Source organism: Fusarium fujikuroi, chromosome FFUJ_chr06 (genome assembly GCF_900079805.1).
Source record: "Fusarium fujikuroi IMI 58289 draft genome, chromosome FFUJ_chr06".
In the NCBI taxonomy this organism is placed as follows: domain Eukaryota; kingdom Fungi; phylum Ascomycota; class Sordariomycetes; order Hypocreales; family Nectriaceae; genus Fusarium; species Fusarium fujikuroi.
Window position 1 is genome coordinate 848,127 of NC_036627.1, and position 23,094 is coordinate 871,220.

Genomic DNA, 23,094 nt, shown 5'->3' on the forward strand with positions numbered 1-23,094 from the left:
TAGCGACTCGTCTTGAACATCGATGGGAGCGGCCAGGGGTAGCAATGAAGGCCTTCAGTGGGAAACTCGTACCTAGTGCATCCGTTGTTGCTCAACAGAATATAGATAAAGCCGGTGGTTGACAGCTCAGACGCGGAGGTAATGTCAGTCCGGATTACTGATGGAGGGGTCCGTGTGAAAGACAGAAGTGCCAAAAGTATTCACAGGTAGTATCGGTAAAAACGACGTGCCAGACAAAGTCAGAAACCCCCAGCAACGACGTATTTCTCGGAAAGGTCCTTCTCCTACAAAGAATTTCTATGCAGACACAAGAAAAACAAAACATGAGGTGCCTTGCCGTATCACCGTCGAGGCATTCTTCTCGTAGGCCTCGTCATACCTAGTAGATCTTCGGCATGCCTGCTCCAAGCACCACCATTTGCTCTACAGAACACCGGCAATTCTGATTGAGGCACATGGTTCAAGGGGGGTATATTCTTTGGTGGCTGCGCCGGAGCAATGCGAGACGAGGTAGCAGGTTCAAATTGAACCAGTGTTTGCGGCGGCAACCCGGCCGCGTCTTGTTTTCTTGCGGCTTTCCTACCTCTAGTCGCAGGGTTCACAATACGCGGTCGTTGCTTTTCTTGTTGTTCTTTTCCATTGGCTGGTGGCTGTGCTGCTTCGAGCCTTTTCCCACTCGTTAAGGGGGCTTCTGCTTCAGTGTTTTTATCCTTCGTCAATGGATGTACTAATTTTGGTTCTTTCTCACTTGTTGCAGGCTGTACTTCTTTGGATTCATTCTCTTTGGCTGAGGGTTCTTGTACCTTAGGGTCTCTCGAACCTGTTTTCGATGCGCTGGCTTCCTTCCCTGGCACCCTTGTTGCTGGTTGACCTATTTCGGGCTGTTTTGCGTTCGTTGGGGGTCGTACTATTTCGGTTTCACTCTCTTTTCCTTGCAACGCAGATTCTGCAGCTTCAGGTGCTCTGCTATTCGTGGAGCGCGGTACTATGTCTGGTTCCTTCGTATTCGCTGAAGACTGTGATGGTTCAGGTACCTTTGATTTTGTTGGGGGTTGCTCCTTCTCAGGCTCTTTCTTATCCGTTTGTAGTTGTTCCACTTCAAGTCCGTCGCTGACAGACTTATGGTTTGCTGGTACCACTGTTGTATCGCGAGCTTGGCCTGGAGGCTTCTCAGCTATTTTCAAGTCGTTACTTGGCTTTTTGACCTCAGCCGGCTCAGCAAGGCCGACGTTGAAACCTCCCATCGAAAAGTCTTCATCTGGCATAACAAAACCAATAATTTCTCTGCTCTTGACGCTTTTCCGTGACATCTTGGTGATACGTGGGCCAGAACTGGGCTTAGGCTCAGGTTTTCGACTAGCTTTCGACGCAAGAGACAAGCCTTCTTCATCGTCAGATATTGCTGGGGAGTCGAATGCTGAGGTCTCGCCCTCGTTGTCACTGAGCACAACAGGGGCTGCCCTGTTTCGTGTGCGTCGGCTTGGATTTATCCGTCGGCGAGGAGGTGTAGGGGATATCCTATCTCCAGAAAGCCCACTGGCTGAAATTGCATCGTCGGTTGGTAAAAGTTCGACCTCTGGCTCTTTCAGGGCTTCGGATTCAATATCTGAGTCCTTCTCGCGGGCCGGCTCTTCTGTATTCGAGTTATGAATCGTGATTGACTGGTCATAAGGCTCCTCCACGGAGTGATGAAGCTCACTCGGCTTAGCTGAGTTTTTTCGCTTTTTCGAAACGGTCGTCTTTGTCTTCATCCTCTCAGTAGCTGGGGGTTCTTCTGAAATCGAGGCAGCGCGGGCGATGGTATGCGATGTTTTTTGCATGTCGCTTCCAGCTCCTGATGAGGGGGGGGCTGATTTTCCCGCTGAGCCTGGTCGACTTCCTTCTTTCCTTTGAGCCATCATGAGCAGCCCGCGCCGCTGCCTTGGTCTGATCCTAAGCTCTGTCCGTGGTTCCTTCGCAGGATGAGGTTTGTCCGTATCGGATTCTGTTGCGGATGCTCTATCGGCACTCAGTGTTCGCTTCGTTCCCTGATGTTCCGCTTTGCTCGTCTCTTTTCTTTTGGTCGTGTTTGAGACAGCGCTCTCGGGGCGGGTTCGGGAAGTCTTTGGATGCGGTAGTGCCTCCACGTCCTCATCCTCATCTTCATCGACAACGATGGGTTTTTGGGCGACCTTTCGGGTAGACTCCTTTGTAGACCTTTGGATTGCTGGAACAGAGTCACTCCTTGCCTTCTTCGGGCGTGGTGGGCGGTTGTCCGCAGGTGGCACCAATGCTTGTTCTATGGCTGGAGAATCCTCACTTTCCGCCAACCAAATGAGAAATGCTTCGTCGTCAGCTGCTGGTGATTCTATATCGCCTTTGTCAGATTCAATTGTTTTTGGCGGTTTGGGCACAGATGTTCGGTTTTTGGCCGGTCCGTCTGCATTGGCATCATGATGTCCTCGGCCTTTGCGTGAGCTATTCGCGGCTGCATCACTGCGATGTTTTGGTGCTATGGGCTCTTGAGTGAGAAGTGAAACAACCTCACCTTCGGGAGGCGGTTGCCGAGATTTCACCGGCTTTGGGGTTTTCGTGCGATTCTTCGACAGAGGTTCTCGAGCCCGAGGAAGTTCGCTGGTTCGATTGTGCTCATTGCCTGCCAGCAGCTCCTTCAACGATGCCCGTTGCGTAAGAACTCGGCGGGGTGCAGCCTGACGAGTGCTGGTCTCCGCCTCTTCAGGGTTAGAAGAAGGCGGTGGTGATGTTGAGCTTCCATCAGCACGCCTGGATGTGCCATCTCGTGAGCCAGGTGGTGCAACTTTTGGCCTTGCGGCAACCTTATCATGCAATAGTTGACTTCGAGCTGAGGGGATTGAAGACGAGAACGGAGTGAGAGTTAAAGTCGTTCCAAATAGAGCCCGAGCATGCCCCATCTTACTCGGAGGCGACTCCTCTCGTCTTCTCCTTTTGCTCGGCCGTGCGTCTTCTGATGGTGAATCTTGCTGCTGACCTGGGCTCTCTGCCATCTTGCGCTGCTCAAACGGCGAGTGGGGTGAAATGACGGCCCTCCCAATTCTCGAAGCTCCTCCAACAAGATCATTAAGCGGGCGATGTCTGAGTTGAAAATGGGGGGCATTTTGGTCGTTTCTTGGTGTTTGAGTTACTGCTGCAGTCGATCCTGGTGTTCGCGTTGTCCCAGCATTTGTCCGGCGCTTCTCGACTTCCTTTGCGCGCTTGTCCAGTAGCTCTGTGAGATCCTGTTCTCGTTGTCCAGTACAGTCCGAAACTTGAACAATCGCTGCACCACGATCCAGCTCAAACTCATCACCAGGCTCAAGGTCACCACCTTCTTGCCAATGAGCATCGCCTATGAAGTGGTTACGATCATCATACACCATAACTCGCTTGTTGAACGTGTGATATTTTAGCACTCCATCTTGCCACCTTTTTTGCTTTCTCTTCAGATCGTGTGTAAAGAGACAAATGAAATCCACCACGAGGGCAGCTGTAGGTACTGAAGAAGTCATGCTTGGTGAAAAGCTAGGTGTGACCTCTCGAGCTCACAAAACAATAACCCCTTCAACATTTCGATGTCGTAAAGATCGTTCAAATGTGCTGCAGCACACGAAGTCCACGAAAAGACAGGGTTTCACTAACACGAGGTGGACAAACGGAACGCGTAGAGTTAAATTGAAGTGGCTCGAACGGCAGGCAAACGCGACGCCAAATCACGTGTTGATTCACACCACAGCTCTTGCTGCCTGGAGTGCCGCCTACCCTGTACATCTTGGCTCGTCAGTCTTAGGCAGCACCAAAGAAACTGAAACATGTACATCATTTGCATGCAGCTTCAGCTCAACCTCATTTGTGTATTGTTGCGACGTTAGGACTTTTTGTCAGGATAAATTCAACAGAGTTTTTTTTCTTTATTCTATTTTCGCGGCATGCATTTGCAGACCTTTTGCAGACTGGACTCACACAAGGCGAGGCCTCAACATGAATGTATATGATGGAGCTGGCATGTAAAGGAAATAGTTCAACGGGAACGAGGTCTTCAATGGTGTTGCCTGAATCATTGCCCAGTCCTACCGTCTAACGCGTTTGCTTGCACAAAAAGTACTATCATCTCACCTGCTACTGACCAATTCAACATCACAGAGAACAGCATATACTTATCTGCGGAGATGGGTGGCCCAGTGGTCACCATTTAGTCCTTACAAATGAAATGTATTCTATGGGTATCATGCCTCAACACGTACGGTATCAAATTGTACCAGATGCAACTAAATAACACGCTGAATGCCACCTAGGAGGGATATCAGGCCACTGATGGGCTCATCTCCAGCCAACGCCCTTTGTCAAATGAAAACAACAAGTCCAGCCAGTTTCGATGCAAGAACCATGCTCAATCTGTATGCATATGCCACTCTATCTCAATATCCCATTATAGTAACTGGTAAGAGAAAGAAATTTGCGACATGCTACCATATTTTTAGCGACTCATGTAGTCACCATTACCAACGGTTTCAAGTGAAATGGGGGTGACAGGGCCAGGACTTCCTATGGGAAGGAGTCTGGGTGATAAGGGCTTCTGACAGCCGGGAGTAGCAAAGCGAGAGTCCCGGAAGGGAAGGTCCTTGAGTGACAGTCCAGGCTTGTCGCCAGACTTGGCTGAGCTACTGATGAGTTCATTTGCAGCCATACTTGTTTGCGTAACCATATCGCGTTGATACTGTAGTAACTTGCGACGAAGCTCGGTCTCTTGTTTCGACAGGCTACTTGCATTGGGGATTGCACTGGAATCGGATCCAATGTTGGAAGACACGCTTCCAGACAAGGGAGGACGCAGATTTGATTGGGCGCCATTTCTACTTTCGTAGTTGGATGGGTAGTATTTGCCCATGGGGACAGGGTGGTCATGGAAGCCTGGGGCAAGGTAGGAGGCTACGGGAGTGTTTGAGTGAGACATGACTACACTTTGAGCTGGATGAGAAGTGGGAGAGTCCGCGTAGATTGGTCCAGATTCAGAGATGAGACGACTCATGCGAGTGTCGGGATGATGCTGGAAAGGGTGTGGCCGATGGACACGGCTGTTGGGATCCTCGTGAAGTGGGAAGTAACCTCTGCAACGGTGTTAGTCCACGTGGGTGCTTAAGATGAATGGAACGAAGTTGTATTGAGAGAGCACGGGAAATGGACATCTTACCCAGGAAGGTCACCTCTTGCAGATAAGGGTTCGGGAGGCGTGCGTGCGGGAGCGGAAGTGAAACGTCTGATTTGAGGTAGATCGATAGCTATAGGTCGAACGTGGCTGCGGCTGCGCGGGGTTGAGGGAGCTGATGGAGCTGATGGAGTGCCAGGAGCAGACCTCTCGTTGTCGTCTAATAAAGAGGGGACATGTAAGTACAAAAAGGAAGTTCAGTAGGAAGAATAAGGTTTGCGATGACCGAATGCGTAGTGACGAAGGGAGGGTCGATGACAACAAGATCGAAAACAGGATAATTGAGGAATAGCACAGGATATAAGAACATTTTAAAGCAAAAGCCGGTAGTGCACTTCAGGGCCAGTCCAGGCGTCACTCAACGGCCAACCCCGGGATGGTTGATGGGGGCCGCTAGACTACCCCGCGATGGCTGGGAAGTGAGTGTGGGGAGAGCAGCGAGTAGCGCGATAAAGCATGGCCATCATCCCGGTGCAAGAGACATTTTGACTCGGAAATGATTGAGAAGAGGTGGAGAAGGGGCAGATGATTTGAGGGGAAAAGGAAAAGATGAGCGAAATAAAGTGAGGAGAATTGTGGAAATTGGGGAGCGTGACAAGTCAAGCAGATCAAAGGCCAACGACTCAAGAGATGGATATCGAAGATGGACAAGCTCGAGAAGCCAATATGGCATTCTCGAAAACGGGGGGTGCGGGAGCCTCCCGAGACCTCAATCCCGCCCCGCGCGCTTTGCGCCAGTCAATCGCCGGGTGCATCATTGGTTAGGATGCTCCAATAGACAACTTGAGTAGCGTTGATAGGCACAACTATTGATGCATTGCGCTGGTGGGACAGGGACAGCGGCGTGGAGGCGGCTCTTACATGATTCGACCTCTTCAGAACAGGCACCCCTTTTCTTTACACAGCATCGCATCTATTTGTTGTACAATTTTGTTTTGTTTTTGGTGGTGTACAACCAGAGCTTATGCCATGTGTCAGGGTCTCTTGGGTTCGTAGAGGGGAATTTGTGGCGCCGAATCAAGTCTGAGCAGGAGAACGTGTCTCGCCTCGGAGCTTTTTGCACGATGCGATGCCAGCTGCCGGGTTGAGCACCGCCCGTCTCCGTCCGGGATCGTCGGCCGGAGGATAGCCCCGACGTCCGGCCGCAAGAAGGTTGAGATCACTCACTTGAGGCCAGGTGATGGAAGATCATCGAGAGGGAGGTGGGGATGGATGGGTAATCAGGGGTCAAACGACTGGATATTGGATATGCATTCCAAGCAATCCGTACAATGTTAATGCCCAATGCTAACGTACCTGAGAAGTAGGAAGTGCGAGGTTCAATGTCATCAAGGTCGAAGAATCCGTCTTGCAGTTCACTTGATCTTTGGGGTGGAATCGCTGGGGTGTTTCGCCCAGACAGGTCGAATTCGCCGATGATTTCACCTGATCGTGGGCTTTGAGGAGGGTTGGCTTGGTCGGAATTCGTAGACATGGAGCGGCCCGGCATGGAAGGTCGAATTCGGGGTGATAAGTAAGGAGATTTGATGGTTCTGGCAAAACTGGCCATATCGTCGCTGCAGTCGTGATTCAGCGTCTGAGGTTTGAGTCTTTGGTCTCTTTGGGAATAGCTATTCGCCTGACTGAGAACCCAGCCTGAGTCTTGAATCAAGCGCCAACGTCGCTGCATAGATAGGTATATATGGAGGATTGAGAAGCAGCAGGAGATGGATGGATTGGATTGAATGAATGCGCGCTCACGGGAGGGCGGCGGCAGTCGGGGAGGTTTGATGATTAACAATGAGGGGCAGGTCGTGTCGGTGTTGCAAATGGCGGGCGGCCAAGAGAAGATGATAAGAGTACAATAGAGTGACTTTTTCGAAGGTGAATGTATTGGACGAAATGCCACGGAGGACGGATAAAAAGAAGTGAGGCGGATGAATAAGGTAGGTAGGTAGGTAGCTGTAACTCAAGAATGTGATGGCGGCGTCAAGATGCAATGTTAGTAAAAGGCAAACACCCAACACAACACAACATGACACTGCAGTGTAGTAGTATGTAAGCAAGCGCAACGCAACGCACCGCACCGCAGTATACTGGTAGTACAGTACAGGAGAGTACCGTAAGTAAGATGAGTAAAATGTATGCCTATTTGGGCGAGAAATGAAGGGTTCCCTGAGAAATGAAGATCGAAGGGTTCCGAAACGGTTTTGTTATCGCAAGCGAGACACACTCACTTCACTCACTAGACACACTCTTTCATGGATGGATCCAATGTCAGAATTGATCTTGCCTCTCCCGTTCCATCCTGGTTCTTTCCAGCGCCTCCCAACCCCCGAAAAGTGGGAGTTCCAACAAATCAGCTCCGAGTACCTCGAGCGAGGAACATCGGGACGTGAGCCAGAAGCCAGAGAAGCCCAAGATCCAGGGCAAGGCGAGGTTTAGTGGATCGCTTCCACCACGTACGGTGACCCTCTGCAGCGGGTTTCCCAATGTTTCCGATGCTGGAACCCGCTACAAGGTACCCGTTCTAGAAATGCGACATGCAACAACGAGTTTGGCAGGTATCCCGCTAGGACTTTTGAGGCACACTCTGCTGGAGTGACCCTTGATTTGTACCTGGTTGCATGCGCCGTCACCGTACAGAATGCCAAGGAAATACATGCGGGACGACCCTGTGAGCCACTCAAAAGTCACCAACGCAAACAAAGAAACCAAGCACAGTGTTTGCTTTGGTTGGGTTTGGTTTTTATTTTTGCTGTGCCATCGCGTCTACGGCCAGGCCAGACTCAGATGGCTTGCAGAGACGAATTAGAACTCGTGGTCAACGACCTGGACGCAGCAAACTAACGAATTAGTCCCTGAGATTTGCTGTAGGGACCCTTTGAAAACGAGACCCCTCCTTGGTTTGTTTTTGGTCAATGACGCCGTTTGGACGGTGTATTATCCGACTCCGCGAATATTCTGATTTCCAAGTCTTGGAAGACAGTCACAGGCACTCTTTGTGAGGAGACAATTTTGCATGTATGTGCGGAGTATGTACCGTATAGTATTATGTACATGTGAGGTCAATAATACGTGGGCAATATTACATTCAGGAACTTATGATCGCATTTGCTAACAATTCCCATTATGGGTATTCGCAATCTTAGACCCTCGTATCACTCACTACACTACTGTACACTCCAACTTGCTCACTCACAACCACCATCACCTAAAAAAAAGATGGTATCAATGAGACACTTGAGCATTTGACCGCTCGTATTCAATGCCTAATGTCGTAGAATATTCCCACGTGCATTTCTTATCGCTTAACTTACCGCCTCTACAGGCTACGATCAACACTCACATCACCACCAACGCTGCCCAACATCTCCGCCGGTATCAACAAAGAGGACAAGAGATCAACAGATCCTTACACCAAAAACAAACGGGCTCTCAGAAGCGGCCCCCACTTGAAGCTTCCATCAGGCATCTGATCGACGTCATGGCAAGAGAGTAGCTTGGCTTGGCCCGCTCACAAGCGCCGCTTGCTTTCGCCCGTGAGTCGAAAATCCTAATCCCCTTGAGGGTCAGGGTCAAGACACAAAGGTCAGAGCGAGAGACGCAGCCAGTCAAACGCCAGACCCTTGAAAAAAGGGCAAAAAAGACCCCTTCTCCCTCTGAGGAAAAGTCCGTCATCGTCACATCACCCCTCGGAAGCGTTGGAGGCGAACCTGTCCACGATCGACGATCGACGCTCGCCCCTCTTTGCTCTCTCTCTTTTCTTCTTTAGGTCCTGGTCAAACTGGTGCAACATCCTTCTCCGTGGTGGTGCCATATCGACGCTCTCCAGGGTACTACGAAAGGGTATCTCGGATATCACTCTGTCTTGGCGCAAACGGTGGTTCGGCAAGCTGCACTTTCTTGGCTTTGTGTTGCCAATGCCAATGTCCGTGGTGATTACACAGCATGAATCCTACAGTGACTGCCCGTTGACTGTCCATTGGTTAAGCAAGTTTCACTGCTGCCGGCGGCCGTTGGTAGATCTAGCCACCCATCTCACAAGCCATGTCGCACGCCGTACGGGAGGCTGCCGTAGATGGTTGCACCAATAAGTGTGATATTCTCGATTCAGTTGATAGCGATAAATTTTGAGTTCGATGCAGATATTAGTGTTTCAGGAACAAGCAGTCTTTGTCGGAAAAGGAAAAGTAAGGAAACACAGAAAAACCATGGTATCAAAAGTCGTGCCAACATCTCATCTCGTCTCATCCATTCCCATCGCAGCATACAGACACACAAAACAACGCACAAACGCGCGCGCACACACACACACACACATACACACAAACAGCCCGACCTGCAGGCCTCCCTTCCCATTACCGTTCCATTACCATTGCCGAATATCTCCGTCGCGAGTTGCATTTGTGTATCCCATATGCAACCACCCTCAACATGTCCGTCTCTTTCTGAGGGGGGCCGATACGCCCGTTTGTGTCTGATCAGACATGAGCGCGGCCAGTAAATTTGGATCGAGTGTCCCTGTGCTTCCACCAGTAGCCCAGGGCCGCCAAGGTAGCAATCAGCCAGAGCAGGGCGCTGGCGAGATCGACCCAGACCGCGTTCTTCATGCGCTTGACACCACCGTCACCCTCGGCGTCCTCATTGATGTACATCTGCAGGTTTCACAAATGTCAGCCAAACGATGCCGCCGATCGTTTGCAGTAAGCACTTGACGACAGATAGAACGTACCTTGCCAAAGACGCCAAAGAGGGCGATCCAAAGGACGAATAGAATGAAGTCCCATATCGCGACAACAAAGCCGGCGACACGCAGTACAAACGGGATAAAGTAGAGTACACACGTCACGGCAGAGATGCTACCAACAACCACGGCATAGACCTGTGCATTGAACTTTTGTCAGCACTGTATTGTATTGTATTGTATTGCGTTGTAGCAATGTGCATTTGCACGTTGACGAACGGAGAGAGCAAGTCACTCACCCACTTAGAATCAGAGTATTTGCCCTGCTTATTCGCATTATGAAGGTCGGTACCATACAAACCGATAGTGGTCAGAGCCAGAGCGAATAGGAAGAAGTGGATGGTGGAAAACACCACATAGCTGATAGCTAGATCCTTGATACCCATGGTCGCTTTGGTTTGCTTTGGTTTGCTCCGTGTCGGCAATTCGAACGGGAATTCGCAAAGGGGGTGGATATTACGAGAAAAGATTGACGAGATGAGGTTATCGTAGGTCGGAGCGGGTCAGTGATTGATTGATCGCAGATTCAGACGTAAAGGAAAGAGGACCGCGGGTTTATTAGGTAGGATGAGTCAAGAAAATGAGCTGGTCACTGAAGCGTCACTTTGACTGGGCGTGCAAAATTGTCAAGCTTGGCGAAAACTCGCTCGTTCGTAGGGTAGACCGCCAGTTAATTAATAGGTAGGTAGCGTAGCGTAGCGAAGGGAAGCCTCTGCCGTCATTCCTGCGACCTAAGAAGCGAGATCGACCTAAAACTCAACAGAATCTAATTTCGCCCTTGGAAATTGTCGTGATTCACTGATATGACCCTATGACGTAGTGCAAAGCAAGCTTGTTTTAGTCGCTGCATGACCCCTGACTCTGACATCTAGACCCTGAATCTCTGTTCTAGAGGCTTCGGATTATCGAACTTCCGCTTTTAGATGCTGCCTTGTGATCCCTTCAATCAAGGAAGAGAAAGTCATGCAGAGCTGAAAATTGCTAGCGGATGAGTTGTTAAAGTTTATCAGTTTAGCGGGTAATTTCCAACCTTGAGTTTGTGTCTTTTTCAAAGTTCAATCAATGTCAACGTCAACACTTTCTAACAGGTCTCATCTTACATCACTATCACGACCGCCCTATAATTGTCGCCCCGTAGACAAAACCGGAATTCGGCCTAGGGGTTCAAGAATGTGCATCGTTGAAAATGCAGATGTTTGAGATCAGGTGTTCTCGAGAAACTAGTGCTGATAAAAGAAGAGTTCTCGAAGTTTTGAGGTCACCATATTTGATTGAGGCTTACCAAGTTAGTCAGCCAATTTAATGGCGCGCATGACAATTTCAAGCGTGACTTTTTGAGATTCACATAACGAGACGAAGTGGGAAATTAACTTGACTTGAAAATCACATGTTCGTAAGAATAGCATGTGAGTTGACTACGCTAATCTCCATGAGAAGTCCAATGTTGTTGATGCGGTTTTGGGAAGTCGGTGAGAAATACGAGAGACGAGAGTGTGACGTTTGTTGATTGGTTTTGATAAGCTACAACCAACCATCTCACTCATGACAAGAGCGTCTCCACTGTTGGCGAGGGTAAACATCGTTGCCTGAGTCAATCGAATAAGCTTATCACCTTGATACCTGGGTAGTTTCGAGGCTATGCCAAAGTTATTGGTAAATTGTTGTCCTGACCACGAGTTCAATGTGAAAGCTGAAAGTGCTGTTTGAGAATAGGGTAGGCTTGCTTCACCCAAAACCCCGGATTCATCCAGGAACATGTGTAGCATCATCGTTCTTGGCTGCAGATGCCTCGAGTAATACCGCGTTTCCGGCAAACGCTAAAGCCAACAACGAGGAACGGAACCCCAGAGGTGCGAGGAAAGACACGACGTTGAAATGCTCATATTGGCATTGCCATTATCACTCCAACCCTCGCTTCTGAGGAGTTTAGAGACGGGACTAATAAACTCATGCCTAAAACAGTGATCAAAACTGGACGTCATTGGTTAGAAAGCCACATGGTAAGCAGGGAACAGGCCGGGGCGGTGTCGTTTCAATTGACTCAGCCTACCAGCCAATTCGTTGAGTCACATGAAAGATTTTGAGCCGCACGCAGAGCCTCAACATTGAATTGAGCAACGGGTCTGCAGGGAGGGCCAGTGAACACGAGGCGAGTTAGGGTGATATAATGAATCAATTGCCGTATTACTCCCTATAGTACTGCCTAGCTGTAGCTGCATGCTGCTGGGGCACAGTCTAGTTTCCAGCATCGCCTCGCATACGAGAGGAGACTTCATCTTAAACAAAACTCCTGACTGATTCATAGTCGCTGCCTTCACCTAACAAACGAATCGAGTGTTTCGAATTTGCGAAGAACAATGAGCCTAAAGCTTCCAGAAACAGGGCTATGCTCAATCACCCTAGAGTAGCCCCCTGAGGCATCACCCTTTCATCCTGTCTTCTTCGCTTCCTAGCCAAACAATGACCATTGCAAACCTGTTCCGTACTCCCACTGACAGGATGGAAACTCGCTTTCAAGCAGATAATCATCGCAGCTATAGCCCAAATGGTGGCACTGCTACCGCCTCGAACTTTAATCCTTGTTAGTCACTGACTTGGACTTCATCTCGTGTGATTTGTGCCAACTACAATGGACTTGTTACTAGATGGAGTTCGTAACTCACAGGCCCCTCGATTATGTACGCCTTGGACAGAACTGTCGATATTTTCCTATATAATAGACATCTGCACATCTCTGATCATGATACCAATACACTTGACCACTCACCAAAACTCATAAGACAAAAGCACATCTCGTGTCTAAGGATACCAACACTATATCTTTAACTCTACTACTCAACTCTACTACTCAACCAACCAAAAAATACCATCAGTCATGGCTGCCATGAACTTGTATGTCGAGAACATCCACTGTCACTACTAACATAAGTAGTCCCTAACAATTTCCAGCGCCTCCACCGCCTGCTCTGCTGGTAACCGCGGACAGCTCGTCGACGCCGTATCTAAATGGCTATGCGTGAGTAGTTTGAATCTGGGTCTTTATGTAGAGATATACTGACCTTCACAGTGCAATTGCAGCTGCGGCTGGCAGAGTATGGCTATCAACACCAACTGTCCCGAATGCGGAACTCATCGTTGCAGCAACTGCACGTACTCTTAAGACATGAGACGGCAGGATGGGTTCGAATTTGAACCTGAGGCCTTATCTTTCGCTTCTTGAAGACTGGTTCTTGTATTACTAGGAGATGTGGATGGGCTAGATCTTTGGAGTTGGAGGACGTTTGTCTTGGGCTTTTCGCACAAAATACCTGGTCTTTCAAAAGCTTAGAATCTTAGAAGGGGGCTCACGCTTGCTTTTCTTTATTTCCTTTGTTTAGCATAGAAAATCCAACTACCTACGCTCTTTAACAACATGGCCTTCGAAGTGACTTCTCATTGCTGGCCCACCAGTTCTAAGTCTATTTGATTGTGGGCATCGACAAACTTGTAACTTCCAATATGAGACGAACTTTAGTCCGAACTTTCATATCTAAACAAAAAATAGATAGCCTTTAAACAGAAACGTGGTTTTAGTTGTAGGAGGTTCTAGATTTGGGAGTGACCTATACCCGTCTCTGGACCGAGGCATGATTGATGACGCCCCACCTCCACCAACATTAACCGCCATATGTGAACTGACTCTTATATTTACAAGGTCAGCCTTGGGTCACTGCAATAATAACTCTACCTGTGATAGATTCTTGCAGAAGATATCACTGCTTTACCACACTCAGCCATGGCAGATCTCGGCCCTCCTTTCCATCCCATCGCTGGTATTGCAAACTTCCGTGATCTCGGCGGTCATCCGCTGCCTATTCAGTCCCGCCCCGGATACACAATCAGACCGGGCCTCATCTTCCGCTCCGCAGAACCATCCCGTCTCACTGAAGACGGCGTCTCGGCGCTACAGGACCTCAAGATCTCTCACGTCTACGACCTGCGCTCGCGAACTGAGATCGAGCGCTACGCTACAGGAACCCGAGAGTGGCCCGGCGCCCAACGGGTCTTTACTCCAGTCTTTCTAGACGAGGACTACGGCCCGGAAGCTATTGCGTTGCGTTTCCGAAATTATACCGCCGAAGGAAGTCAGGGATTTGTTGAGGCGTATCGAGGAATTTGGGAGACGGGAACGGATTCTATCAACACTATTCTCTCACACCTTGCCAAACCGGATCCTTCACCCCTACTCATCCACTGCACTGCGGGCAAGGATAGAACTGGTGTAGTCTGTGCTTTCATCCTGTCCATATGTGGCGTGGATGAAGGGACTATTGCTCATGAGTATGGTCTGACTGAGGTTGGCCTTGGTAATTTTCGAGAGGAGCTGCTTGCGGCTGTGATGAAGAGTCCTGAATTGAGAGCCAATCCTGAAGGCGCTCAACGATTACTGGGAGCCAAGCCCGAGAACATGCTTGCTGCTTTGGAAGCCCTTCGTAAACAACATGGCTCTGTCGAGGAGTATGTGGTCAAGAACTGCGGTCTGACAGAGGAAGATCTTGAGCAGATTCGAAAGAACTTGATCGTGCCCGAGGAGAGCAGGCAGTAGAGTCGATGAGTTATGAACGAAGACCAGAAAGTTATGAACATCAATGTCAATGACATAATTTTAGCACCTTTATAGAGGAACTACATACAGAAATGCAAGCGCTATTCATCATCTCCGGACGAGTATACAGTCCATGTCTAATTAATACATGGCGTTGGTATTCGTATAGTACAGTTTCGCCACTCCATATCCCATATATATTTATACACTTCAAGGCACCGACGTAGGAATCTTGACCAACCCACGCTTGCGGTCCTCGAACGGCGCACCATACCGCCAGCCAGTACCTTTCCTTGATCGACCATCACGACCAACATCATCAACGTTAATCTCCTTAAATCGGAACTCGTAGCGATCTGTCTTGACGCGCCTCGTTCGCGCTTCCTCACGCTTACGTTCGTCCAGGATCTTCTTGGCTACTTTGTCCTCGTGTGCTTGTGTGATTGCTTGGAACTTGGCTACTGCCTCTGGCCGTGCAGTGCCCTTGATGATGTCTTGCTCCATCTTAATGAGCTCGGGTTGAGGTGATCGCTGGTCGGCGGAGAGCATCTTCTCGTGGAAGGCCTTGGCGGCATCTTCTCTTGTGAAGTGTCGGGATTCAGACACTGGTGTAAATAGTTGTTGTAGGGTAAGGTTGTGTACGTGAATCTCGTTGATAGGCTCGTGAGGAATATTCTCCTCGCCTTCATTGTAATGTGTTTTGGGTAGCATCTTCATAACTGCCTTGGCATATGGTGTTGCTAATTGCTTGCCCTTGGAGTTGGTCAGCATTGCTTTCGGAAGGGTAAAAAAGCAAGCCCAAAATCAGATGATGCTATCAGAGTATATAAAGGTATAACCATGTATGTGTCTTCAAGACTAATCGAAAATTTTGTTTGGTCTCATCATATAGCAGGACAGATAGAGCTTCACTGGGATGGTACTTACTTCGGAGAGCCATTGCTTCTCAACTTCCTTTAGTCGCACAACAGCAGCAACTCTCCTCACGTCGATGTGCATTTCAGCAGACACCGCCTTCAGAGACATGCCCTTCGCTGTCACCTTCTCATAGATGATCTCCCTCGTCGCATCAGAGAGCACAGGCTGACTTCGAAAGAGCGGGTTGAGAGGAAAAGGCTGGTCATTGTGAGGACCGAGGTAATTGGGACCGTTGCCAGGCTCGGCAAGATTTCTGCCATTGCCTGAGTTCAACCACTCGAACATCTGCGCTCGACCCTTGCTCATCTTCTCGCGGCATGGTGTTGTCGAGAAGGTTCGGAGGAACGGTGACGCAGCGGAGGTCCTCGTGGAGAGGGAAATGGTGGCATCGAGGCCAGCCAGCGGCGTCGATGCACCGCGCACTCGAGGAGGCATGGTTACAGCGGATTCAGAATCTCTCTGACTCTCTGCTGCATTACATGCGACCCAGGTCCAATTGATTAGAATTGGTTGGATGTCAGGTCGGAAAAGGCTGCACTTGTTTGGAGGTGTTTAATGCTGTTCCAAGTGTGCAGTAATTTTCATCCCGGGGTCGAATTATTCCGGCCCGACATCAGCAACCTCGCGGTCCACATCAAATGGGGCGGAAGCCCAGTGGGATAATGACAGAAGCTCTCGTCCAAGCCAGGGAAGAGACGCGATGAGAAATAATTACTTGACTGAGGTAATCAATTCTCAACGCTCGACGCAACATGTGGACTGGACCTATCTCATTCATTGAATCGTACTCGAGCTTCAGATTCACCTCGTCAGGAACATCCTCAACTCTGCAGCATTAAATTCTAGCTTGCGTCTTGTCGACATTTATTATTCAAGTCTTGTGGCATTATAAACATTGGTATTCGTATGTATCTGTTACCTGCGCCATCATGCTTTGCGTCCATTATACAACTCCCTTCTTACCAGCTCCCAACAAACATCAAATGCCAAACATTAATCTTATGGCGAAAACTATAGGTAGCGGATAGATCTCTGAGGCAACTCATGTTTGCTGTTGCCTCGGCGGGTGAATAATACCAATGTCTCGTTTTTGGCTTGGCTCGCATTTTGCCAGAATATTTGTTGTTTCCTGGCGAATATTCTACTGTCAAGACCAGCTCGGTTGTGCTAAAGCATGTATCTTCGTATATCCAACTGAACCTATCAACCGGGCTTGGTCATCGAGAGGCGGTTCTTCTTTGATTTAGCTTTGGCTGCTGCGACTGCTGCCTTCTTAGCAGCGGCGGTCTCCTCAGCTTCTTGAGAAATCTCCTTCCACTTGCGCCAGCCGTCAAAGTCGATGAGGGCCTGCATGCAACCCCATTCCATTACCTTGCGCTCTAGCCAGACAAAATTGACGGGCTGTATCATGAGTTAGCTATTTATCTCTGCTTGTCAGTGAGATTTGCGTACCTTGGTCAAAAAGTCGTTACAGCCAGCGGCTAGAGCTTCGTGTCGGTCACTCTGTAAGGAGCTAGCAGTCAAAGCAACGATAATCACAGGACTCTTGAACAAGGAAGGATTCTGCAGGCGGTCTTTGTCGTCGAGCTCGTCGGGGTTTTCCGTCGTAACCACACCATCGGGGGATGATGAAAAGACACCAATCGAGTTGACTCTTTCTAATCTTCGGATTTCACGAGTCGCTTCAAGACCGTTCATGACTGGAAGTTGGATATCCATCAGAACCAAATGAAATCCGCCACTCCTCCACTTCTTTACAGCATCCCGTCCATTCATGGCGGTTGACCATCGCACCTTGAGGCGCTTCACAAAAGCTTCCAAGAGTTTCAAGTTGATAGGGTTATCTTCCACAATCAGGACATTGATAGGAGGCACGCCGCCATTGAGCATGCCCGGCGGTAAACTAGGATGTTCGGCCTTCTTACTCTTCTTGATTTTCGCCGTAGGTCGAGGTGAAATTGGCCTGACTGGAGGTGTCGATACACGTACTGCCGAAGTTTCGGGAGCGGGAGGCGTCGGTAGAGGAGGAGCAGCAGGTGGCATACCAGGTTGATCTGAAGAGTTTGAATGAGTTCGTGAATGCGGTAGCCTCGGGTTGAAGTGCTGCGTACCGTGGTTCGCATGATTCGCGGCGGCGGCGGCGGCCAGTGACACGGCAGAGCCATTAGCAATCAGTGTTGGCGACGATGTATGAGTGCGGCCTAATCTGGGACGATCCGGACGTTCGCGATATGCGCGCGATCTACCAGGCGACGGAATAGGTGGAATATGGCCAGTCCCTAATACTGCGATTGAGTGCGGGGCCTGAGGATTAACATGCGTCGGAACTGCGACTGGAAGATGTGGTGAGCCGACAGCGCCAGGATGGGCGGCGACCGAAGGGAAGTAGCCATCACTTGTTTCCGTAGGCCGGCCATCCTCGCTGTAGTAGATGTTCCCAACATATGCGGGAACGACAGGGCGCGGGGAAGCTTTAGGCGGACGCCTTGGAATGTCAATTACTAGAGCTTCTTCGACGGTTTGTCCACCTGGATAATAAGCATCGAGAGTCCGGCCCATTGGCTCCTCAGGGTTGAGGATACGTTCTGAATGTTGATCGCGAGGAATAATGCGTATGTTAATGTCTGGAGAGTCGAAGCTTCGGCCGAGTGAGTTTGAGTATTTACGTAGAATCATATCGCGGACATCATCGACCAGGTCGTCTTCGTTGACGGTAACGAGGGTCGGCGAGGCATGAGGTCGCTTGACCCATATCTTTCTGGTCACCATATTTCCGTTAATAGGCGCGTATGTGGTGTTCTGGCTGTATCCGGGTTCGTTCAAGGATGGTGAAAGGAGCGTGTTGATCAATGTCGTCTGGCGATTCGATAGCAAGCTTTGTCGTCTGGGCGGCGGGGCTGGTCGTGACGGAGAGCCAGGGGTCCCAGCTTGTGGAAGGCCAGGAGACGGTGCGACAAATGTCGTCGAGGTTGCTGCCGCCAGGGGCGCAAAGACGGCAGACTTTGGGGAGTTGGGAGCTTGGTCAAGACTCAACACGTCGTCGTCATTGTGACCAGCAAGCTCAGAACCAGCGTCCAACTCAAGACTTGCGACCTTTCTTGGGCGCGCAGTAGGTGATGGGGGTTCTGAGTCCTGGGAGTCTTCGTGGATACGGTCGAGATTGGAGCTTGCCTGGCGCAGACGCGATGGTGAAGGCTGTTCCGAAGGATGAAGTGAGGGAGAGAGCAGCGGTGGTTGATTGAAGTGAAGTCTTGGATGAGGTTGTGGTGGGTGCAGATCGCTATGGGGCGGGAGCTGGTCGCTAGAGCTAGTGGCGGTTGTATCAGGCTCTTCATCCAGGTCATCGAGGCTCTGCTGATCTATAGGCGGAGACGGCGGCTGTTTCAGTGGCTCGCTCGTGGTGTCGGGTGCTGTGGAATTGTCGTTAGCGGGTGGGACCGCTGCTTCAGCACCTATTTCCGAGGAACTCTTGGCTGGGGACTCTGAATTTGAATTTGAGTTTGAGTTTGAGCTCGACTTTGCTGCTTCTGAAACCTCCCGAGAACCCTCGAGCTTTGCAACATCATCGCCATCTTCTCGCTGTCGATGCGAACCATCAGGCGTCGCTGTCATGCCACGCCGGCTACTCACGGTGCCCCTCGAATTGCTCACGGCCCGCTGAGATGAATGGTCCCCATCTCCGTCACGAGCTCGAGAACGATCGCGATCCCATAAGTGACGACTCCCGAACGACGACGAGGTGGTGTCGGTAATGCTCCGACTGGAAGATGCCTGTGAACCCGCCGTCGAGTGTCGCCTTTTGGTGAACTTGGCTCGAAGGCGCGAGGCGATATCAGTAGCTCCCATCAGGTCGACATTGGCATCCTCTGGTACCAGGACGCGACTGGGACGTGGAGTCGGAGTTTTGAAGGTGAGGCGATATAACAGGGAGACTAAGACAACGACCCAACAGTTGGCGAAATTCGGTCAAAGAATTAATCTAGACAAAGGAGACGAATAGTGAATGAGTGAATGAGTGAAGGCAGCAAAAAATTGCGAGTGAATGGTCTGTACCGAGCTTCGCAATATTATCGACAGTGGAGGCAAGCCTTCGAAGCTCTCGGAACAGGGTATCAACAAGCGAGGCCGATAAGGATTAAAAGGGGAATAAAAGAACCTGACGATCCCAAGAATGAAGACCAGAGTCAGGTAAAAGAAGAGAAAAGGCCTGTCATGGATATCACGGGAGTAAAGAAAAAAAATAATCTCCAAGGGGTAGATCCGCCGTTGCAGTGTCGATGGGATCCAGAGCCAAAGCTTCCCCCAGGATATCAAGCACAAGCACAAGCAGGCAAGCAAGCAAGCTTGGTTGGCTTTTTTAGGCGTGCTTTCGGGCCTCGTTATGATCGTGATTGCGCGCTCGTTTTTTTGGCCAGGGTAATCTTAAGCCAAGCCTGCATTGGCTCGAGCTGTCCAATGCACAGCTCATTGCACCCATTCGAGACGGTTACACCCATTCAAAAGCCACCCGAGCGTCTCCATCGACAGGGGCTATCCAGGTCCATTGGACTTATTTTCCGTTCAGACCATCGCTTCACCTGTCAAATATTGACAGCAGGCTTCTGAAAGTCTTCTTTAAAGATGGGTCCCTGGTCCATTCGACATTGGGGCTTGATTTCTGGACTTTGTTGTCAGTCTAGATCTCTTGTCAAGAGATTCTCGGAGTCAAAAGCTGGCGTCTTGAGATCATTCCATTTCTTGAGGTTATGTCACATCTCACATGTAACAATGAGTTCACATGCTGCAGTGCTGCTCATGCATTGCACCGTTTGTGCCCCGTGGCTTGATACCCCAGACACAGCTTCTCCTTCAACGAAGCCATTGGGAGCCGGGGCATAACAAACTTTACGCGGCCCTTTTCCATGACCGTGGCAACGCCAGAAAGGTCAAGCTTGGCAGCATATTCCCCCAGTTGGAGTATCTTCTTTTGTTGAAGAATGATACCCAACTCAGAGGTGATTGGAGGCCATTTCATCAGTGATTTTCTTCAACGCGTTAGACTCGAGGAAACGGAACAGTAGAAGAGTGGATAGAAGATATGTGCTTTTGGCAACCAAATACATAAGGTCTTGCTGTTTGTTACACACCAATGTCATATTTTGACATCTAATGGTGGACAATGAGAAGTGGGGACCTCAAAGCTCAAGAAGCTGACATAATTGGGCGCGCATCAGTTCGCCTCCATCATACACCAGCCTTTCTGTCGATCTCCCATCAGGAACTTGCAATATTTATCTATCACTGCAACAGTATTTAATACGGTATATCACAGATAAATCGCCATGGCTCCTATAAAACCTACAACGTTAGGCGAGCAACCAGAAAAGCCCGTCCCGCGCGTACCAAAATCTCCTTCTCGGACTGCACAGATCCAGGCGCAGAACCGAAGGCGAGAGTACCTCAGTCGACATCCGTCATACTTTGATAACCTGGAGCACGAGCTCGCTGGTAAAGCCGTACTACTCGATCATCCCCAGCTCCCAACCTGACTTTGCCCCTAGATCCCGTGCTGTACGAGCGGCTAGTCAAGAGGTTCCAGTCTGCCTCGGAGCGTGAAGCTGAGGGCAAAGCCAAAGGCTATGGCAGAACCCTCGAGGCTGACTTGCAACGTGGAGAGCTTAAGCTCTCGCGCCTGAAAGATGGTGACATTGAGAACTCGGGTGGTGATCTTGAGCATCCATGGGAAAAACCAGCAGCAGACAAAGCCCATGGGCTTCTCCTGTGGCATGCATTCCTAGAAGAGCGCTTCGTCCATGGTCTAGACGATGACTTTGACTACAAGCCCGTCGACGCAGATGAGGATCTCGATACCATGATCAGACGAGACGCTCAAGATGCCTGGTTCGATGATGAGGAACCAAGTTGGATAGATGAGGATGAATCCTCAGCACAGCTGCCAACAAGACAGGGCGAGACTGGAGTCCAAGACTTCTAGGCCCGCAATATCTCTCTCATCCGACCCCATCTCAAACCTGATGATCTCCAAAGACCCGACCCAGGACCACAGACCACAAAAACCCTCTCTATTTTAGCCAACGAATTACACGTCGATAATGACGGTCCCATGAATTACCGCACCACATTGCCACTTACCCTGAAGGCTCAAGCTAACTGAATTATGCATATTGAAAACATGCCGGCATTTTGTAGCTATTTTGCCTAAATTCCGCTGTCAGTGTCCAACAGGCAAATGCGGTATATCAGAAAACATATGATGAAACAACCACAAAAACTCTCACGATGTTTTTGGGTAAAATAACCCAGGAACAAAATACGCCACAACTAAATGGGCAGAATCTATTACCGGCGGCTAATTCAAGCCGTCGCACCGTTTCATCGACTTATCCTTCTCCAACTGAGAGCATTCGCACCATGCCGAGGTGCTTGGCTTGGCTCTCTAACTTGATCATCTGGTGTGGAACTCAACCCGGGTAATTGCGTGGCCTGACTGGATAAATGAATCAACTGAGATGAGCCTCAAGTCGTATTTACAAGTCAACGCGGGGTCAATTATCCATATCATATTGCAATTCTCATTCAAATATTAAACGGCAGTCTTCTCTCAGCCACTGCAAGTCATCACCTCCAACCAACCAACAACACTACATCCATAAAAGTCATAAATCATGGCGCCTCTCATCACCAACGTCTACAGTGCCGACCCTTCGGCGCATGTTTTCAATGGCAAGATCTACGTCTATCCTTCTCACGACCGTGAGACCGATATCAAGTTCAACGACAATGGCGATCAGTATGACATGGCTGATTACCATGTCTTCAGCACTGAGAGCCTCGACCCACCAGCTGAGGTCGTTGACCACGGTGTTGTTCTCAAGACAGAAGACATCCCCTGGGTTTCCAAGCAACTCTGGGCTCCCGATGCCGCTGAAAAGAACGGAAAATTCTACCTATACTTCCCCGCCAGAGATAAGCAGGGAATCTTCCGCATCGGTGTTGCCGTCGGTGATAAGCCTGAGGGACCTTTCACTCCCGACCCAGAGCCCATCAAGGGAAGCTACAGTATTGACCCTGCAAGCTTCGTAGACGAGGATGGACAAGCGTACCTGTACTTCGGAGGTCTTTGGGGTGGACAGTTGCAATGCTACCAAAAGGGTAACGATATCTTTGACCCCGAATGGCAGGGCCCTAAGGAGGTCAGCGGCGAGGGTGTTCCCGCCCAAGGACCAAGAGTAGCCAAGCTCACTGAGGACATGCACCAATTCGCCGATGAAGTCAAGGAGATCCAGATCCTTGATCCTGAGACTGGCAAGCCTATTCTGGGGGATGACCATGACCGACGTTTCTTTGAGGCTGCGTGGATGCACAAGAGGAATGGAAAGTACTACTTCTCGTACTCAACAGGCGACACACACTTCCTGTGCTTCGCTACTGGAGACAGCCCATACGGACCTTTCACGTACGGTGGACGTATCTTGGAGCCTGTGCTGGGATGGACAACACATCACTCTATTGTTGAGTTCAAGGGCAAGACATATCTCTTCTACCACGACTGCGAGTTAAGCAAGGGTGTGGATCACTTGAGATCTGTCAAGGCCAAGGAGATCTTCTATGACGATGATGGTAAGATCATTACCACTACAGCTGATTAGATATTTACGGCGTTGC

At 49.8% G+C, this 23,094-nt stretch overlaps 9 protein-coding genes; 4 read left to right on the forward strand and 5 right to left on the reverse strand.

Annotated features, from left to right (window-relative positions):
• Positions 1–341: 341 nt before the first annotated feature.
• On the reverse strand, positions 342–3,506 carry FFUJ_05612 (uncharacterized protein; the record flags this gene model as incomplete). The annotated part of the gene is made up of 1 exon (XM_023578843.1): positions 342–3,506. The coding sequence occupies one exon, from the start codon at positions 3,504–3,506 to the stop codon at positions 342–344; it is 3,165 nt and encodes a 1,054-aa protein (XP_023431787.1).
• A 965-nt stretch (positions 3,507–4,471) lies between these two features.
• Positions 4,472–6,749, reverse strand: FFUJ_05613 (uncharacterized protein; the record flags this gene model as incomplete). XM_023578844.1 has 3 exons in its annotated part: positions 4,472–5,102; positions 5,186–5,360; positions 6,497–6,749. The coding sequence occupies 3 exons, from the start codon at positions 6,747–6,749 to the stop codon at positions 4,472–4,474; spliced, it is 1,059 nt and encodes a 352-aa protein (XP_023431788.1).
• A 2,914-nt stretch (positions 6,750–9,663) lies between these two features.
• Positions 9,664–10,312, reverse strand: FFUJ_05614 (uncharacterized protein; the record flags this gene model as incomplete). XM_023578845.1 has 3 exons in its annotated part: positions 9,664–9,837; positions 9,915–10,064; positions 10,166–10,312. The coding sequence occupies 3 exons, from the start codon at positions 10,310–10,312 to the stop codon at positions 9,664–9,666; spliced, it is 471 nt and encodes a 156-aa protein (XP_023431789.1).
• Positions 10,313–12,801: 2,489 nt separating this feature from the next.
• FFUJ_05615 (uncharacterized protein) lies at positions 12,802–13,093 on the forward strand (the record flags this gene model as incomplete). XM_023578846.1 has 3 exons in its annotated part: positions 12,802–12,838; positions 12,876–12,942; positions 12,994–13,093. The coding sequence occupies 3 exons, from the start codon at positions 12,802–12,804 to the stop codon at positions 13,091–13,093; spliced, it is 204 nt and encodes a 67-aa protein (XP_023431790.1).
• A 608-nt stretch (positions 13,094–13,701) lies between these two features.
• On the forward strand, positions 13,702–14,511 carry FFUJ_05616 (related to protein-tyrosine phosphatase; the record flags this gene model as incomplete). The annotated part of the gene is made up of 1 exon (XM_023578847.1): positions 13,702–14,511. One exon carries the CDS (start codon positions 13,702–13,704, stop codon positions 14,509–14,511), a length of 810 nt encoding a protein of 269 aa, XP_023431791.1.
• Positions 14,512–14,721: 210 nt separating this feature from the next.
• On the reverse strand, positions 14,722–15,864 carry FFUJ_05617 (uncharacterized protein; the record flags this gene model as incomplete). XM_023578848.1 has 2 exons in its annotated part: positions 14,722–15,264; positions 15,439–15,864. 2 exons carry the CDS (start codon positions 15,862–15,864, stop codon positions 14,722–14,724), a joined length of 969 nt encoding a protein of 322 aa, XP_023431792.1.
• Positions 15,865–16,632: 768 nt separating this feature from the next.
• Positions 16,633–19,275, reverse strand: FFUJ_05618 (related to response regulator Mcs4; the record flags this gene model as incomplete). XM_023578849.1 has 2 exons in its annotated part: positions 16,633–16,830; positions 16,882–19,275. The coding sequence occupies 2 exons, from the start codon at positions 19,273–19,275 to the stop codon at positions 16,633–16,635; spliced, it is 2,592 nt and encodes an 863-aa protein (XP_023431793.1).
• A 1,475-nt stretch (positions 19,276–20,750) lies between these two features.
• On the forward strand, positions 20,751–21,403 carry FFUJ_05619 (uncharacterized protein; the record flags this gene model as incomplete). XM_023578851.1 has 2 exons in its annotated part: positions 20,751–20,916; positions 20,970–21,403. The coding sequence occupies 2 exons, from the start codon at positions 20,751–20,753 to the stop codon at positions 21,401–21,403; spliced, it is 600 nt and encodes a 199-aa protein (XP_023431794.1).
• A 691-nt stretch (positions 21,404–22,094) lies between these two features.
• FFUJ_05620 (probable alpha-N-arabinofuranosidase / alpha-L-arabinofuranosidase) lies at positions 22,095–23,078 on the forward strand (the record flags this gene model as incomplete). Its single annotated transcript, XM_023578852.1, has 1 exon — positions 22,095–23,078. One exon carries the CDS (start codon positions 22,095–22,097, stop codon positions 23,076–23,078), a length of 984 nt encoding a protein of 327 aa, XP_023431795.1.
• Between the last annotated feature and the right edge of the window lie 16 nt (positions 23,079–23,094).